We start from the raw sequence: 17,393 nt of genomic DNA on the forward strand, positions 1-17,393 counted from the left end.
TACTATGTGAGCAGCTGAATGTGGGCGGGGCTGCAGTGTGATTGACACAGTATCACCAGCACTAGATACGCGCAGTGAAGACGTCAATAGGATGGAGCGGCCTACATTACATTAGAACCCCATTAAGTAAGTGACCCCTGAAGGGGCATACCATTATATGATGTGAGCGGGTGTCACGGCTCTTTCTCTTTTATTCTTAGGTGTATAATATACCAGATTCTCCTGAAGAGCCTCTCCACATCTCCAGCCCAAGGACCGCCCCCGAGGAGCGAGACACAGCCGCAAATAAGAAGACAGAATCTGAGGAGATCCCAGAGAAGTTCAGAGGCTACGAGGAGCTGTATCATGTGACGACCGATCCTGCGTTCCTAGAACCAGTGGGTGAGTGACGGACGTCGGGTGCGAGATACAGAGCCAGTACAGAGCTCCCTCTCTATTGTAGAGCCGTGTTTCCTGCATATAAGACAATGGAGACTTATAGGGACTGTCCACCCTTGTTCCCCCCCTATATAGGTAAATAGTCTCTGCTGAATAAAGGGTTTCCCAGGACTTTGATATTGATGACCTATCTTTAGGATAGGCCATCAGTATCTGATCGGTGGGGAGCAGACTCTTGGCCGTGGTGGTTGTCTTTGCGTCATGTCCCCTTCATTGTTTACCAGGCACAGCGCCGTACATTTTGTAGTGGCTTTGCCTGGTACTGCAGGTCTTTGCTCAAGTGAATGGGACTGAGCTGCAATACTAGGCACAGCCACAACTGAATGTACGGCGCTGTGCTGAGAAAACAATGAAGGGTATGAGTGATGCAGCTACTTCAGTCAGCTGATCGGTGAGAGTGTCGGGATCTGATGCCATCAATCTGATATTGATGGCCTATCCTAAGAATAGAAGATTAATATCATAAGCCTTGAAAACCCCTTTAACTTCTTTTTATATCTTTATAGCGGTCTGAGATTAATTTTTCTGACATAGAGCTCCAAATCCCCTGCATAGACATGTAACTTGATAAAATTATTTCTCCCTGCAGCCACCACTAGGGGGAGTTTAGGAGATTACTGCATACTGTTATACGTTAAACTCAATAATAACACCGTGTTCAGTGAGTTCCCCCAAGTGGTGACTGCAGGTAGCGGAATGTTCTATATATAGCTCCCATGATATCTGTATGTAGTGAGCTTGCCCTAGTGGTGAATGCAGGCAGCAGAATGTTATCATGTAAATCTATGGGAGCTGTATATATCTGTATGCAGTGAGCTCCCCCTAGTGGTGACTGCAGGCAGCAGAATGTTATCATGTAAATCTATGGGAGCTGTGTATATCTGTATGTAGTGAGCTCCCCCTAGTGGTGACTGCAGGCAGCAGAATGTTATCATGTAAATCTATGGGAGCTGTATATATCTGTATGTAGTGAGCTTCCCTAGTGGTGACTGCAGGCAGCAGAATGTTATCATGTAACTCTATGGTAGCTGTATATATCTGTATGTAGTGAGCTCCCTCTAGTAGTGACTTCGGGCAGCAGAATCTTATAATGTAACTCCATGGGAGCTGTATATATCTGTATGTAGTGCGCTCCCCCTAGTGGTGACGGCAGACAGCAGAATCTTATAATGTAAATCTATGGGAGCTGTGTATATCTGTATGTAGTGCACTCCCCCTAGTGGTGACTGCAGACAGCAGAATCTTATAATGTAACTCTATGGGAGCTGTATATATCTGTATGTAGTGAGCTCCCTCTAGTGGTGAATCCGGGCAGCAGAATCTTATAATGTAACTACATGGGAGCTGTATATATCTGTATGTAGTGATCTCGCCCTAGTGGTGACTGCAGACAGCAGAATCTTATAATGTAAATCTATGGGAGCTATATATATCTGTATGTAGTAAGCTCCCCCCAGTGGTGACTCCCGGCATCAGAATCTTTTATAATGTAACTCTATAGGAGCTGTATATATCTGTATGTAGTGCGCTCCCCCTAGTGGTGACTGGAGGCAGCAGAATTTTATCATGTAACTCTATGGTAGCTGTATATATCTGTACGTAGTGAGCTCCCCCTAGTGGTGGCTGCAGGCAGCAGAATCTTATAATGTAACTCTATGGGAGCTGTATATATCTGTATGTAGTGAGCTCCCCCTCGTGGTGACTCCAGGCAGCAGAATCTTATAATGTAAATCTATGGGAGCTGTATATATCTGTATGTAGTCAGCTCCCTCTAGTGGTGCCTCTGGGCAGCAGAATCTTATAATGTAACTCCATGGGAGCTGTATATATCGAGTTCCCTCTAGTGGTGGCTGCAGCCAGTAGAATGTTATCATGTAACTCTATGGGAGCTGTATATATCTGTATGTAGTGAGCTCCCCCTAGTGGTGACTCCGGGCAGCAGAATCTTATAATGTTACTCTATGGAAGCTGTATATATCTGTATGTCAGGAGCTGCCTCTAGTGGTGACTCCAGGCAGCAGAATCTTATAATGTAACTCTATGGGAGCTGTATATATCTGTATGTCAGGAGCTGCCTCTAGTGGTGACTCCGGGCAGAAGAATCTTATAACGTAACTATATGGGAGCTGTATATATCTGTATGTAGTGAGCTCCCCCTAGTGGTGACTCCGGGCAGCAGAATCTTATAATGCAACTCTATGGGAGCTGTATATATCTGTATGTCAGGAGCTCCCTCTAGTGGTGACTGCAGAAAGACATAATTTTATCATGTAACTAAATCTATGCAGGGGATTTGGAGCACTGTATTAGGAAACTGATCTCCAATATAAAATTATATGACAAATTATTGGACCTAATAATGACCTGATGCTAAAATATTTTGTCCTCCTTTGTCTTACATGAGGGAGATGCGGCTCATTTATTCTCCTCTCTAATTGCCATCGATTTCTTCCTGGGAATATTCTGATGTTATGGAGTTGTTATTTAAGCACTTCTCTAATGTGTCCAGTGAACTTCCTCCAATGTGGAGCTTCATTTTAACCCGTTAGTGTCACCGCCGTTACGCTTTTTCACAGTGGTAATAACAAGGTTTCAGGGCGTCCGTTTTTTACAGCGGTCTGGAATAGCGATTACCTGAGGAATCGTGCGCCTATAATAAAAAAGAATCACTAATGAAAAAATGATAAAACAAATCTCCTCCCCACGCTGCGCAAATACGGAGCGGAAAAAACGCTCAGAAATGGACCCGCGGTGCAGAGTTCTATTCCACAGCGTGTCAATTATATTTTCGTAAACGCTGTTTATTTGTTGCGGGTTTTCCCCATTGAATTCAATGTGGAGGTGAATCTCGCATCAAATTCGCAGCGATTCCGCCGCAAAAAAACGCAACTCAGAAGTCTTTGTTCCTCCCTCCAGCGCGGCCTCCTGGGATGACGTTTCATGTCATGTGACCGCTGTAGCCAATCACAGGCTCATCCCAGTAGGCCGGCCGGCTAAGTGCTGCAGTTTTCCGCAGCGGAGAGTTTGGGCGAAAAACTGCACCATATGAACACGGCCTTAGAACGCAGCTTCCCAAAAGGTGACATTTTGCTCTGGGGATCGAGGGCCAAAACGCCCCCCATGAACGGGTTAAGTGGTAAGATAAATGGTGAGTTCTTTGGATCACCTCTATAGGGTGACGTCCCTATATTACAGGTATACAGAACAACGTGCGGGCCCTGGAATACGCCCTGAGACATCTCCTCGTCTACGGGGACTGCAAACCCAGCGTGCGCGGCGTCCAGAAGCTGCACGTCCCCCGAGAGAGAACGGTAAGACTTATATAAAGGGGAGCACAGACATCGGAGCACTGATCTGACCAGGGGGGGCATTGCCCAGAATGTAAATCACCAGAACAGGCTGAGCGCAGACATTGAACCAGCAGGGGGCGCCGGGGATTTCAGTTTTGCGGCAGCATCTTTACCGGGTCATTCCCATCACTTTTTTACCCAGTCTTGTTTTGTCCTGCACAGCGGCGATCCCGACCACTCGCTGTACAGGGACCTGCAACATTGCGCCATTCAAGTGAAATGGAAGTGGTGGACCCCTGCAGCACAGAGTATTTCAGGATCTGAGTGTACTGATCTTGTGGAAGCAGCTCGGGAGGACAGGGCTGCATGATGGGAGGAGAATGGATACAAATATTTCCTTTACCGGAGTCTAATACCCTGCGGTTGGATTTCGGTAATCGATAAATCATTAGCGAATAGATGAAAATTGGGATTTATATTATTAGGAGACGGCGACAACTTCCTCACCTTCCAGGGTCTCTGTAAATGTTCCCAAACCTCCTCAGTCACCTAAAATATCCATCTAGTGCAATACAGGGAGGAGGGGAGAGGAGGGGGATGCAGCTGCAGGATCTCTTAGGTCCCGTGCACACGACCGAAGATTTCATCCATCCGTAAATACGGATCCGTAGTCATTTATAGTCATCCGTAAATCATCCGCATACACGGAAGGATGTCCATAAATACGGTCCGTGGTGCATGTTTTTTTTTATCCTTTTTATTCTTATTCCCGGACAATCCCTTTAACCCTCAGGTTGCATGACCTCACGTCTCACTGCTGCCCCCTGATGGGCTATTTGCCTGTGTGCTTTGCTGCAATGCATTGAGGGAGATGTAGGGTTTAATAAAAAGACATCAAATTTCAGTCTAAATTACGAGACTTTGTTCTGCAATCATTTCAGTTGGGGAAGGAACTTTTCTCGCCACCTCGGAAGAGTAAGAAGGACGTAGTGGTTGAAGTGCTGAACAGCATGAAGGAGCGGCGCCACCTGGTGGAGGTCCCTCTGGGTACGTTATGATCTTATAATAGATGGGGCTGATGTAGCAAAACGTTGGTCCAATCGGTGATCGGCTTCTCTTCTGTGCAGACTCCGCCTTACAGGAGGGAAGGTCAAGAAAAGAACACAAAGAAGCAAAACTGCTGCTGAAGGAATTGCAGAAAAAATATAAATTGTTTCACGAGGAGGCGGTGAAACGGGCGTCTGAGGTTGAGGCCGGCCTCCGAGAGACCGCCAGGGAACTGCTCCAAGCTCAGAGTAAAGTGGGCGACGTGCACAGGAGGGCGACATATGGGAAGAGCTAAAACCTAAGGAGAACCGGACCTAGAGACGTGAATAATCCAACATCCAAAAATACGTATAATTAGGAAAAAGCAAAGAAATTCTGAATTATTACCTAAAATGTGTGTCCATCTATGATCCCTATATTATATATAGAATTCATCAACATAAACTTCAGAGTCCCTGTGTACATACATTACATTACTTATCCTGTACTGATCCTGAGTTATATCCTGTATTATACTCCAGAGCTGCACTCATTATTCTGCTGGTGGAGTCACTGTGTACATACATTACTTATCCTGTACTGATCCGGAGTTACATCCTGTATTATACTCCAGAGCTGCACTCACTATTCTGCTGGTGGAGTCACTGTGTACATACATTACATTACTTATCCTGTACTGATCCTAAATTATATCCTGTATTATACTCCAGAGCTGCACTCACTATTCTGCTGGGGGAGTCGCTGTGTACATACATTACATTACTTATCCTATACTGATCCTGAGTTACATCCTGTATTATACTCCAGAGCTGCACTCACTATTCTGCTGGTGGAGTCACTGTGTACATACATTACTTATCCTGTACTGATCCTGAGTTACATCCTATTATACTCCAGAGCTGCACTCACTATTCTGCTGGTGGAGTCACTGTGTACATACATTACTTATCCTGTACTGATCCTGAGTTACATCCTGTATTATACTCCAGAGCTGCACTCACTATTCTGCTGGTGGAGTCACTGTGTACATATATTACATTACTTATCCTGTACTGATCCTGAGTTATATCCTGTATTATACTCCAGAGCTGCACTCACTATTCTGCTGGTGGAGTCACTGTGTACATACATTACATTACTTATCCTGTACTGATCCTAAATTATATCCTGTATTATACTCCAGAGCTGCACTCACTATTCTGCTGGGGGAGTCGCTGTGTACATACATTACATTACTTATCCTATACTGATACTGAGTTACATCCTGTATTATACTCCAGAGCTGCACTCACTATTCTGCTGGTGGAGTCACTGTGTACATACATTACATTACTTATCCTGTACTGATCCTGAGTTACATCCTGTATTATACTCCATAGCTGCACTCTCTATTCTGCTGGTGGAGTCACTGTGTATATACATTACATTACTTATCCTGTACTGATCCAGAGTTACATCCTGTATTATACTCCAGAGCTGCACTCACTATTCTGCTGGTGGAGTCACTGTGTACATACATTACTTATCCTGTACTGATCCGGAGTTACATCCTGTATTATACTCCAGAGCTGCACTCACTATTCTGCTGGTGGAGTCACTGTGTACATACATTACTTATCCTGTACTGATCCTGAGTTTCATCCTATTATACTCCAGAGCTGCACTCACTATTCTGCTGGTGGAGTCACTGTGTACATACATTACTTATCCTGTACTGATCCTGAGTTACATCCTGTATTATACTCCAGAGCTGCACTCACTATTCTGCTGGTGGAGTCACTGTGTACATATATTACATTACTTATCCTGTACTGATCCTGAGTTACATCCTGTATTATACTCCATAGCTGCACTCTCTATTCTGCTGGTGGAGTCACTGTGTATATACATTACATTACTTATCCTGTACTGATCCAGAGTTACATCCTGTATTATACTCCAGAGCTGCACTCACTATTCTGCTGGTGGAGTCACTGTGTACATACATTACTTATCCTGTACTGATCCGGAGTTACATCCTGTATTATACTCCAGAGCTGCACTCACTATTCTGCTGGTGGAGTCACTGTGTACATACATTACATTACTTATCCTGTACTGATCCTGAGTTATATCCTGTATTATACTCCAGAGCTGCACTCACTATTCTGCTGGTGGAGTCACTGTGTACATACATTACATTACTTATCCTGTACTGATCCTAAATTATATCCTGTATTATACTCCAGAGCTGCACTCACTATTCTGCTGGGGGAGTCGCTGTGTACATACATTACATTACTTATCCTATACTGATACTGAGTTACATCCTGTATTATACTCCAGAGCTGCACTCACTATTCTGCTGGTGGAGTCACTGTGTACATACATTACATTACTTATCCTGTACTGATCCTGAGTTACATCCTGTATTATACTCCAGAGCTGCACTCACTATTCTGCTGGTGGAGTCACTGTGTACATACATTACTGATCCTGTACTGATCCTGAGTTATATCCTGTATTATACTCCAGAGCTGCACTCACTATTCTGCTGGTGGAGTCACTGTGTAAATACATTACATTACTTATCCTGTACTGATCCAGAGTTACATCCTGTATTATACTCCAGAGCTGCACTCACTATTCTGCTGGTGGGGTCACTGTGTACATACATTACATTACTTATCCTGTACTGATCCTGAGTTACATCCTGTATTATACTCCAGAGCTGCACTCACTATTCTGCTAGTGGAGTCACTGTGTACATACATTACATTACTTATCCTGTACTGATCCTGAGTTATATCCTGTATTATACTCCAGAGCTGCACTCACTATTCTGCTGGTGGAGTCACTGTGTACATACATTACTTATCCTGTACTGATCCGGAGTTACATCCTGTATTATACTCCAGAGCTGTAGTCACTATTCTGCTGGTGGAGTCACTGTGTACATACATTACTTATCCTGTACTGATCCTGAGTTACATCCTGTATTATACTCCAGAGCTGCACTCACTATTCTGCTGGTGGAATCACTGTGTACATACATTACATTACTTATCCTGTACTGATCCTGAGTTACATCCTGTATTATACTCCAGAGCTGCACTCACTATTCAGCTGGTGGAGTCACTGTGTACATATATTACATTACTTATCCTGTACTGATCCTGAGTTATATCCTGTATTATACTCCAGAGCTGCACTCACTATTCTGCTGGTGGAGTCACTGTGTACATACATTACATTACTTATCCTGTACTGATCCTGAGTTACATCCTGTATTATACTCCATAGCTGCACTCTCTATTCTGCTGGTGGAGTCACTGTGTATATACATTACATTACTTATCCTGTACTGATCCAGAGTTACATCCTGTATTATACTCCAGAGCTGCACTCACTATTCTGCTGGTGGAGTCACTGTGTACATACATTACTTATCCTGTACTGATCCGGAGTTACATCCTGTATTATACTCCAGAGCTGCACTCACTATTCTGCTGGTGGAGTCACTGTGTACATACATTACATTACTTATCCTGTACTGATCCTGAGTTATATCCTGTATTATACTCCAGAGCTGCACTCACTATTCTGCTGGTGGAGTCACTGTGTACATACATTACATTACTTATCCTGTACTGATCCTAAATTATATCCTGTATTATACTCCAGAGCTGCACTCACTATTCTGCTGGGGGAGTCGCTGTGTACATACATTACATTACTTATCCTATACTGATACTGAGTTACATCCTGTATTATACTCCAGAGCTGCACTCACTATTCTGCTGGTGGCGTCACTGTGTACATACATTACTTATCCTGTACTGATCCGGAGTTACATCCTGTATTATACTCCAGAGCTGCACTCACTATTCTGCTGGTGGAGTCACTGTGTACATACATTACATTACTTATCCTGTACTGATCCTGAGTTATATCCTGTATTATACTCCAGAGCTGCACTCACTATTCTGCTGGTGGAGTCACTGTGTACATACATTACATTACTTATCCTGTACTGATCCTGAGTTACATCCTGTATTATACTCCAGAGCTGCACTCACTATTCTGCTGGTGGAGTCACTGTGTACATTACATTACTTATCCTGTACTGATCCTGAGTTACATCCTGTTTTATACTCCAGAGTTGCACTCACTATTCTGCTGGTGGAGTCACTGTGTACATACATTACTTATCCTGTACTGATCCTGAGTTACATCCTGTATCTCTTTATTTTATATAAATTTACAAAACATAAACTGAAAAACAAATACATAACTAATTCCATATAACCAAAAAGTCACAACCCAATTCTTATAAACAAATTTTCTTATATACATCTCTGTATATGAGAAGAGAAAACTATACCAGACCCGGCCACATACACCCCACTCTTATATACTTACATCTACACTTCATCCGAAACTAAACAATAACTAGAATATATACAAACATCATATAAACGTAATCAAAAGTACCAACAGAAAATACCCCGACCCGCGTCACCCAAGGGCCTAAAGAAACAACATAATAATAATAAAATAATAATAATAATAACCAAAAAAATCCAAAATCTAATAATACTAATCCAATTTTTTTCTTTTTTTCTTTAAACACACTATACACATCCTGACTTTCCCTAACCTTACCCTTCTTACCTAAACTCTACCACCCCAGCCAGCATCTCGCCTCATGTCCTCTCACGTCCGCATAGTCCAGATGCTGGCCCCAACCACCACACCCAACACCCCAGCCCAGCCCCCCGCCCCATGTCCTCCCATGTCCGCATAGTCCGGGGCTGGGTCAGGCAAACCCCCCCCCCCCCCCGACCCCCTCCCAACCTATCTATTAACCCCCTTAAGTCTATCCCTATTCTAACAACATTTCTACAATATAATACAATACACGTCACCAACTTGTCCAAATACCAAACCATATACAAAATACACCGTACCCGAAAGCACCAAGTTCGGTCGCTTGTAAACCTTTTTCCTGCCATTTCAATCCTAAACAAAACAAAAATCTTCCAGTGCTTACCTAGCCCATCACCAGATAGAGAGAAGGGAAAGCCCCCCCCCAGCACCCCCCCAGAGGCCAAGGTACCACGTCCACCGCTGCACCCTCCCTATCGCTTGCCCTATCTCCTTACCCTATTACTAGCCCTTTCTTGACCCTATTGAAAGCTGACCCTATGCTGACCCTCACCTTTCCCTTATTCCGAGCCCTATCGCTATATTTTTTTTTTTGGTGCCTCAGCGGAACGCAGACCCCCACCTCCAGTTGAGCACCGGTGACGACCCCCCCCTCCCTCATGAAGGCAGACACATTAAAGGCACCCTAAAGGAAAAGCCCCTCCAAAGACGAGAGGCTTTGGATGCTCCCAATCTGCCAACCTCCAAAGAATGCACCTTCACCAGGTCACCCATGATATTGCTAACAACCTCATCCACTAGGAGGATTTTCTTCTGGGTAGAAACTAGACATCGTGCATTCCACATAAAGTGCCTGACCACTATACTGACTAGAAACAAGGTGCAATGGTCCCTACCACCGAGGTCTCCGAACACTCCATAGGCCCACCCAGCATAGGAGAGGCTGGTTAGGCCTGGCCAACCAATGGAGGCTCCCACCCTTTTGTATACCTCTGTATTGAAAGGGCAATGAAGCAGGAAATGCTCCATGCTTTCCAGCACTCCGCCACACTCCTCCCGGGGGCAATCCCGATCATCAGAGCTTCTGCACTTTAGATTGTCCCTCACATACAGTCTCCCATGGAAGCAACGCCAAGCCAGATCCCAAAACTTCTGGGGAATCCTCGCTGAATTTAAAAGTTTTAATCCCACCCCGAGGTCACTACTTGGGCAGTCTTTGAGCGCCAGGGGCTTCTGGAAGTGGGTCATCAGGACCCTCCTGTCAAGAAATTTTCTCGACATGGTCCTGATCTCCCACACCTCCAGACCCCACCGGCGAACAATCTTCAGCGCCAGGGTGGCATAAGCCGGGAGATGTCCGTGAGGTGTACGCAGGTCTTTCACTTGCCCTCCTCTCTCCCATTCCTGGAAGAAAGGCCGAAACCACCCCCTGCAGGAGGATATCCACCAAGGAGCCCTCTCTTGCCAGAGGTTTGCCAGGTTGATCTTAACAAAGGTGTTCACTAGGAACACCACCGGGTTAACCATACCTAACCCGCCTAGTGTCCTTGGTAGGTGAGTAACCTCCCTCTTGATTAGGTTGAGCCTGTTCCCCCATAACAGCTGGAAGAACAGGCTATAGACCCGAGTCCAGAGAGGTTCTGGCAAGATGCACACACTGCCCAGGTAAAGCAACATGGGCACCAGGTAGGCCTTGGCCAAGTGAACCCTTTCCCTCAGGGTTAAGGACCAACCCTTCCATTGGTCGACCTTCTGGGCAACTAGATTCAGCCTATCCTCCCAGTTCTTCTTGGGGTAATCACCCGGGCCAAATTCGACTTCTAAGATCTTAGCAGACCCCTGAGGCTCTGGAAGGGTGTCCGGGAGATCAAAACCAGGATCTCCTCCTCCCAGCCAGAGACTTTTGCACTTATCCCGGTTGATCTTGGACCCAGATGCCAATGAGTAACGCTCCACTTCCGACATCACCCACTCTGCCTCCCCTCTCGAGGAGACAAAAATGGAGACGTCGTCTGCGTACGCAACCACCCTCTGAGTGGCCTGCGGCCCCTCCAGGCCGGCCCCGACTCCCGCCAATGGCCCACGATCGATCCTTTTAAGAAAAGGATCAATTGCGAACGCATATAGCAAAGGGCTCAAGGGACAACCCTGGCGGACACCAGACCCAACCTCAGAGGGGGTTCCAACCCAACCGTTCACCAGCGCAAAAGTCTCAGCCCCAGTGTATAAGGTCTGTAGCCAATTGACAAACCCCCCAGGTAGGCCGTACCTCAGAAGGACCGACCAGAGGTACTCGTGGTCCACCCGGTCAAAAGCCTTGGCCTGGTCCAAGGACAGGATGTACCCCTCCCACCGACCAGAATTTCCCTGCTCCACTGCCTCTCTGACACTGAGGACAGCACTAAATGTGCTGCGGCCTGGAACAGAGCAATGCTGGACCGGCGAAAGGAGCCGGGATGCAAACTTCACCAGCCGATTAAACAGCACCTTTGCGAGAACCTTTCTGTCCGTATTGAGCAGCGCTATGGGACGCCAATTCTCAATACGGGTCGAGTCTTTACCCTTCGATAAAACGATCAAGGCCGACCTCCTCATTGACATTGGCAAAGTACCCGAGGAAAGGCACTCATTAAACACTTCAGTCAAGAGGGGAACTAGGGTTCCTTTAAAAGTCTTATAAAACTCGGATGTTAAGCCATCCGGCCCTGGCGATTTTTTGAGGGCAAGCCCATCAATCGCCAATCCCACTTCCTCGATCGAGTCTATCAAAACACCGAGAGAGGGGTCTACCCCTGGCTCAGGGATGGTTTCAGCCAGGAAAGCCGACATCTCGTCTCGGTTTGGATCTTGCTTCCCCAAGAGGTGCGAGTAGAAGGATCTGACGACCTCCAAGATCCCTGATTTGGATCTCTTCAGAGATCCTGTACTATCAATCAGTCCTGTCACAACCTTACGACTCACTGACATCTTACAGTTCCTGTAGGGGTCGGGCGAGCGGTACCTCCCGAAATCCCTTTCAAGAACTAAAGATGTGTGCCTATCATACTGACACCTCCTGAGCAAAGCTTTCACCACGGAGATCTCCTCCCCACTACCCCCGGTTGAGACCAGATGTTCGAGTTTCCTCCTCAGTTCCTGATATAGGCGGTACCTACTCATGGACCTGAGGCTCGAGAGCCTGCGGAAAAATCCTGCCACCCGGACTTTAAACAACTCCCACCACTCAGACTTAGTACCACTGAGATCCAACAAAGGTACCTGGCTCTGAAGAAAATCCTCAAAGGCCTGTCTTATCTCCGCTTCTTCCAAGAGAGTAGAATTCAGCCTCCATATACCTCTTCCCATCTGGAGGGACTCTGCAATGTTCAAAGAGAAAATAATCATACAGTGATCGGAGAACTCCACCTCAACAACGGACACTGGTGAAGAGATGGCTTCCTCCTTCAAAAAAAACCTGTCTATCCTAGACCTACAACTACCTCTACGATAGGTGAAACCCGAGTGGCCTGGGGTATGCCTGATGTGGATATCCACCAGGCGAGCATCGCTAACTATATTTTTTAATGCTACACTATCATAGGTCAATTTTTTATCTCCGGAACCTCCTCTATCTCGGGGCCTCACGACAGTATTGAAGTCCCCTCCAAAGATAACTTGTCGACCTGAAAAAAGGAAAGGCTTAATCCTCATGAAGAGACTTTTACGGTCCCATTTGCTCTAGGGTCCGTATATATTGATTAATCTTAATTCCTGTCCCCTCATGAGGACATCTAAGATCAAGCACCTCCCCATTTCTAACTCAATCATCCGTCGGCATGTTACCGGTGCGGTGAAAAGGACCGCCACTCCGCTATAGGGCTCAGCCGCAAGAGACCAGTAGGAGGGGCCGCGTCGCCACTCCCTCCTAGATTTAACGACGTCTGCCAAAAGTGACAGCCTGGTCTCCTGCAAAAACAAAATGTCGGCTTCAACTCGGCCAAGAAAATCAAAGGCTGCAAATCTCGCCCTATCTGACTTAATGCTGGCAACGTTAATTGATGACAGCGTCAACGGAGTGGGTGCCGCCATCATGGATGTTTGAGTTAGACGGCTTTCTTCTTCCCACCCCCCCTCTATCTGATGAGGACCCCCCTTCTTTGCCTCGCTTCTTGCAAACTGAGGAGTCCATACTCACCACCCTATTCCCATCTTCATCCCCAAGTACCGGGTCAACCTCCCCCTCTGGGGGCAACGGCCCCTGCAGCAGGGGAGGCTCAACGACTCTAGGGTGCCCTACCATGCCCTCCCTCTTAGTATGAGAGGCTGGAATGTCCACGAGAGCATGGTATCGATCAGTAGAGCGCACCAGGGGGTACAGGATTTACCTTCCTGGGCCAGGGCGGGGCCAGATGTATTTGGCCCTTGGGTTTTGCCCGGTGTCCCTTTTGCTGTAGGCTGAGTCCTCTCTTCCTCTCCCACACTTTCATAGTGGGAGGACTGAGAGTCCTCAGCCCTCTGCTCCCTTTGGATCCTCCTCATCTCCTCGTTCAATTCGACCTCCCCAGGGGCATCAGCTTCAAGGGGGGCATCCAGATCTGAATCAGAGGTCGTCCCAGTTTCCTGGAGCGCCCTCCGAATCCTCTCCTTCCTTCGCTTATCCGCCCTTCTCTGGCGAGAAGGGGGACCCTTCTTTGCATTCTTCCCTTGCCCCTGTGCCCCATCATCCCTGCCCGCACCCTCACCCACGGAGGCCTCCCTCCTCTCATACTCTGCAGGTTTGGAACAAGCATTGACAACAGAGCGAGGACACCGACTGAACGGGTGACCTAAGTCACCACACAGGTTGCAGCGAATACGGTCACACGATGCGGCTAGATGACCAATCCCCCCACAATGAGCACACTTCTGCACCTTGCAGCCTGCACTCAAATGTGAGGGGTCGCCACACCGGTGACACAACTTCGGCTGCCCCTGGTAGAAGACAAGGATTCGATCTCTTCCCAGGAAAGCAGACGATGGTATGTGGGACACCGTCTGTCCCAGACGCTTTAGTTTAACCATGAACGTCCAGGCCCCTGACCAGATTCCAAACTCGTCTAAGTTCTTCCGTGGCATCTCTACTACCTCTCCGTACCTTCCCAACCAGGTCATGATATCTATACAAGAGAGTGACTCGTTACGGGTAAGAACGGTCACTCTCTTGGGACCACTTTGGCGAGAAATTGCTTGTGCAGCAAAGTCTCGCCAGCCAGGCTCGTCCTTCACCAGCTCGTAGTTCCCCCAGAAGACCTCAAGGCCCCCTAGGTGAACAAAGCTGATGTCGAACTCGACCGAGCCATGAGGATGTATCAAGGCAAAGATGTCACTCGCCTTGAAGCCCATCCCCAGCAGCAGCTCCACCACCCTCTTTCTGGGAGGGCACGCATCATTGCCACGCCACCGGAGACGGACCACATTCCTCCTGGCTACAGCCTGCCCGGCTGTTGGGAGCGACCACTGATCTCCTCGTTGCTCTCGGAAGGCATTTAGACCATATCTGTCTATCCAGAAAGACAGGTCCTTCTGCACTCCCCCTATGGTTAGGGTTTGCTTTCCCTCTCTTAAAGCGTCCAAGAGACGTTGTTGCAAGTTACCGTCCCCGGACCTTGAGGATGAAGATGGGTGGGCCCGCTGTCCCCCCGCTGCCACACCAGCATAAGACCTGCCGGATGTCACAGCAAGAGGAGCGCCAGGCCCATTGCCCCTGGTTGATACCCCATCCCCACCACCCACAGACACAGCACTCAACACCCCATTACCAGCAGACACTCCAGCAACTTTATTTACAGACACCTGCATACCCCCAGCAGTTTCCACATCCACAGCCGCAACTTTTTCATTTAACCCACCAGGTCCCCCTGCAGTCATCCTTCTGGCCAGGCCTGGTTCTATGTTATGTATTTTTTCTGTACTTTTTGTGTGGGTAGACACTGCTTCAGTCTCCGCATCATCAGGCACCTTTGCAGGGACGCCACCAGATGTTATAAGCGGTGTCCCTGCTGTGCCCTCCGCCTCATTAACCTCCATCTGTTCTGAGTGCTGAACATTTTTGGGAAAGGGGCCACCGTCGCCCCCGACGCCAGCAGCCCCCTTCTCGCCTACACCACTTTTCAGCGATGCGGATGAAGGAGCCACTGATGTCACTGGAGCCGCCTCCGGACCACTCCCCCCTCCCACAGAGGAGTGGCCAACTGAGCCGGAGCCCCCTCTGTGACCGCCCTTGTCCGGAACGTCTGACGGCTTTACTGCGACACCGACAGACTTCCGGCTTTCAGACACCACATCCGGTTTCTGGTTTACCCGTTCTCCCGACCCCTGACTCGCATCAAAGACCAGTTTCCCGGGCTCGCCATTCACCGGACACGGGGACACACCCCCTGGCGTCACCAGGCCACCAGTACCGCCCCCTTTGCAGGGGTTGGCGTCCGGCGCCATTTTGACCACCACGTGCTCTAATGCCGGTCCCGTAACACTCTCCCCGCATTCCCGCTCCAGCCCCACTGCAGAGGCTTGAGCTGGGGGTCTTGCGGGACCTGCGCTCTGATCCTGACTTTCATCAGGCTCAGAGCACAGGAAGGATCTTGCTGTATACACCATTTTAAATGAACCTTTAGCAGATTTTTTTTCCTTTTCCTTTTTTTTCTTCTTACATTTTTTTTTCTTTTGCTTTTCCTCCTCTGCGGGTAACTCCGCACCAAAACAAAATCCCTGGAAGGATACCGGCGACTCCACGTTACGGATCTGAGTGAGTAATCCTGGAGGCCGCTCACTGTCAGTTTCAAAACTCTCCTGATTATTCCCAGCTGTGAGTCCACCCTCCTCCTCCTCACTGCTCCTGGGTGCCTCAGAATCTGTGCCTTCTCTGGACTTTACATTCTCATGCTCCATTTTCTCCCCCACATTTTCCTTTGTTGTGTCTGGGGCTCTGCTGTCTTCCTCCATACTTTCTATTTTTATAGGTGCTGCCATCTCGGCAAACCTCTCTTCATTTTTTAACTTTTCTCCAAACACCCCTCCGCCTGCCAAAATCTCCTCACGTCTCTCTTCCACTTCTTTTATTTCCTCCAACAAGGATTTCACATTTAAAAGGTATCGGGACCTCTTACCTCCTGTGCATTTTGCAGCCCTTCCTCTGGCGACCGCCAAGTCCGCACGGAGCCGTTGCAGCGACTTCCTGAGGTCCCGATACTCCTCCAACCGCATAGCCAGACGGGAGCTGAAGTTCTCCACCGTCTCTCCGGTCCTCAGCTGTCCCCATTCCTCCACACGACCGTCATCCAAATGTCCGGACGGTGCTGGTCCTTCTCCAGACGACAACACCTCGATCACCATGCCGGACCGCGTCTCCATACCCTTATCCAGGGTTCCAGCCTCAGGGGGAGCCAGGACAGCCTTGCGCCGAGATGATCTCCTCACCCCCGCGACTGTTTTCATATTCCCAGCCAGCTGGGATGACCCTCTACCCCCCGCTGGCATGCTCCGGGAGGTAGAGGTCTGAGGCTCCATCCTAGGATGGAACCCCCCTCAGGGTACTTTCCAAGCCCAGGCAGATGGTATGAGGCCTGGGCAGATAGGATAAGGAAAGTCCCTGGATCCAAGGCCTGCACGGTAGTCTCAGCAGCTCTCTCCACACGTCCTACTCCACCCACTCCAGAGCTGCACTGACTATTCTGCTGGTGGAGTCACTGTGTACATACATTACATTACATATCCTGTACTGATCCTGAGTTACATCCTGTATTATACTCCAGAGCTGCACTCACTATTCTGCTGGTGGAATCACTGTGTACATACATTACATTACTTATCCTATACTGATACTGAGTTACATCCTGTATTATACTCCAGAGCTGCACTCACTATTCTGCTGGTGGAGTCACTGTGTACATACATTACATTACTTATCCTGTACTGATCCTGAGTTACATCCTGTATTATACTCCAGAGCTGCAC

The 17,393-nt window shown here is 47.9% G+C and overlaps 1 protein-coding gene across 5 annotated transcripts in view; it reads left to right on the forward strand.

Annotated features, from left to right (window-relative positions):
- The window catches only part of XRRA1 (X-ray radiation resistance associated 1), a 94,290-nt gene extending 89,013 nt beyond the window's left edge, over positions 1-5,277 (forward strand). For all 5 annotated transcript variants that reach the window (XM_075847236.1, XM_075847237.1, XM_075847238.1 and 2 more), the window contains exons 15-18: positions 201-381; positions 3,634-3,749; positions 4,670-4,775; positions 4,856-5,277. In XM_075847236.1, coding sequence (XP_075703351.1) covers positions 201-381; positions 3,634-3,749; positions 4,670-4,775; positions 4,856-5,070 — 618 coding nt within the window. In that variant the 3' untranslated portion in view covers positions 5,071-5,277. The remainder of the gene's footprint in view (positions 1-200; positions 382-3,633; positions 3,750-4,669; positions 4,776-4,855) is intronic.
- The last annotated feature ends 12,116 nt before the right edge of the window (positions 5,278-17,393 follow it).

Source organism: Rhinoderma darwinii, assembly GCF_050947455.1.
Source record: "Rhinoderma darwinii isolate aRhiDar2 chromosome 2 unlocalized genomic scaffold, aRhiDar2.hap1 SUPER_2_unloc_3, whole genome shotgun sequence".
NCBI classification, from domain to species: Eukaryota; Metazoa; Chordata; class Amphibia; order Anura; family Rhinodermatidae; genus Rhinoderma; species Rhinoderma darwinii.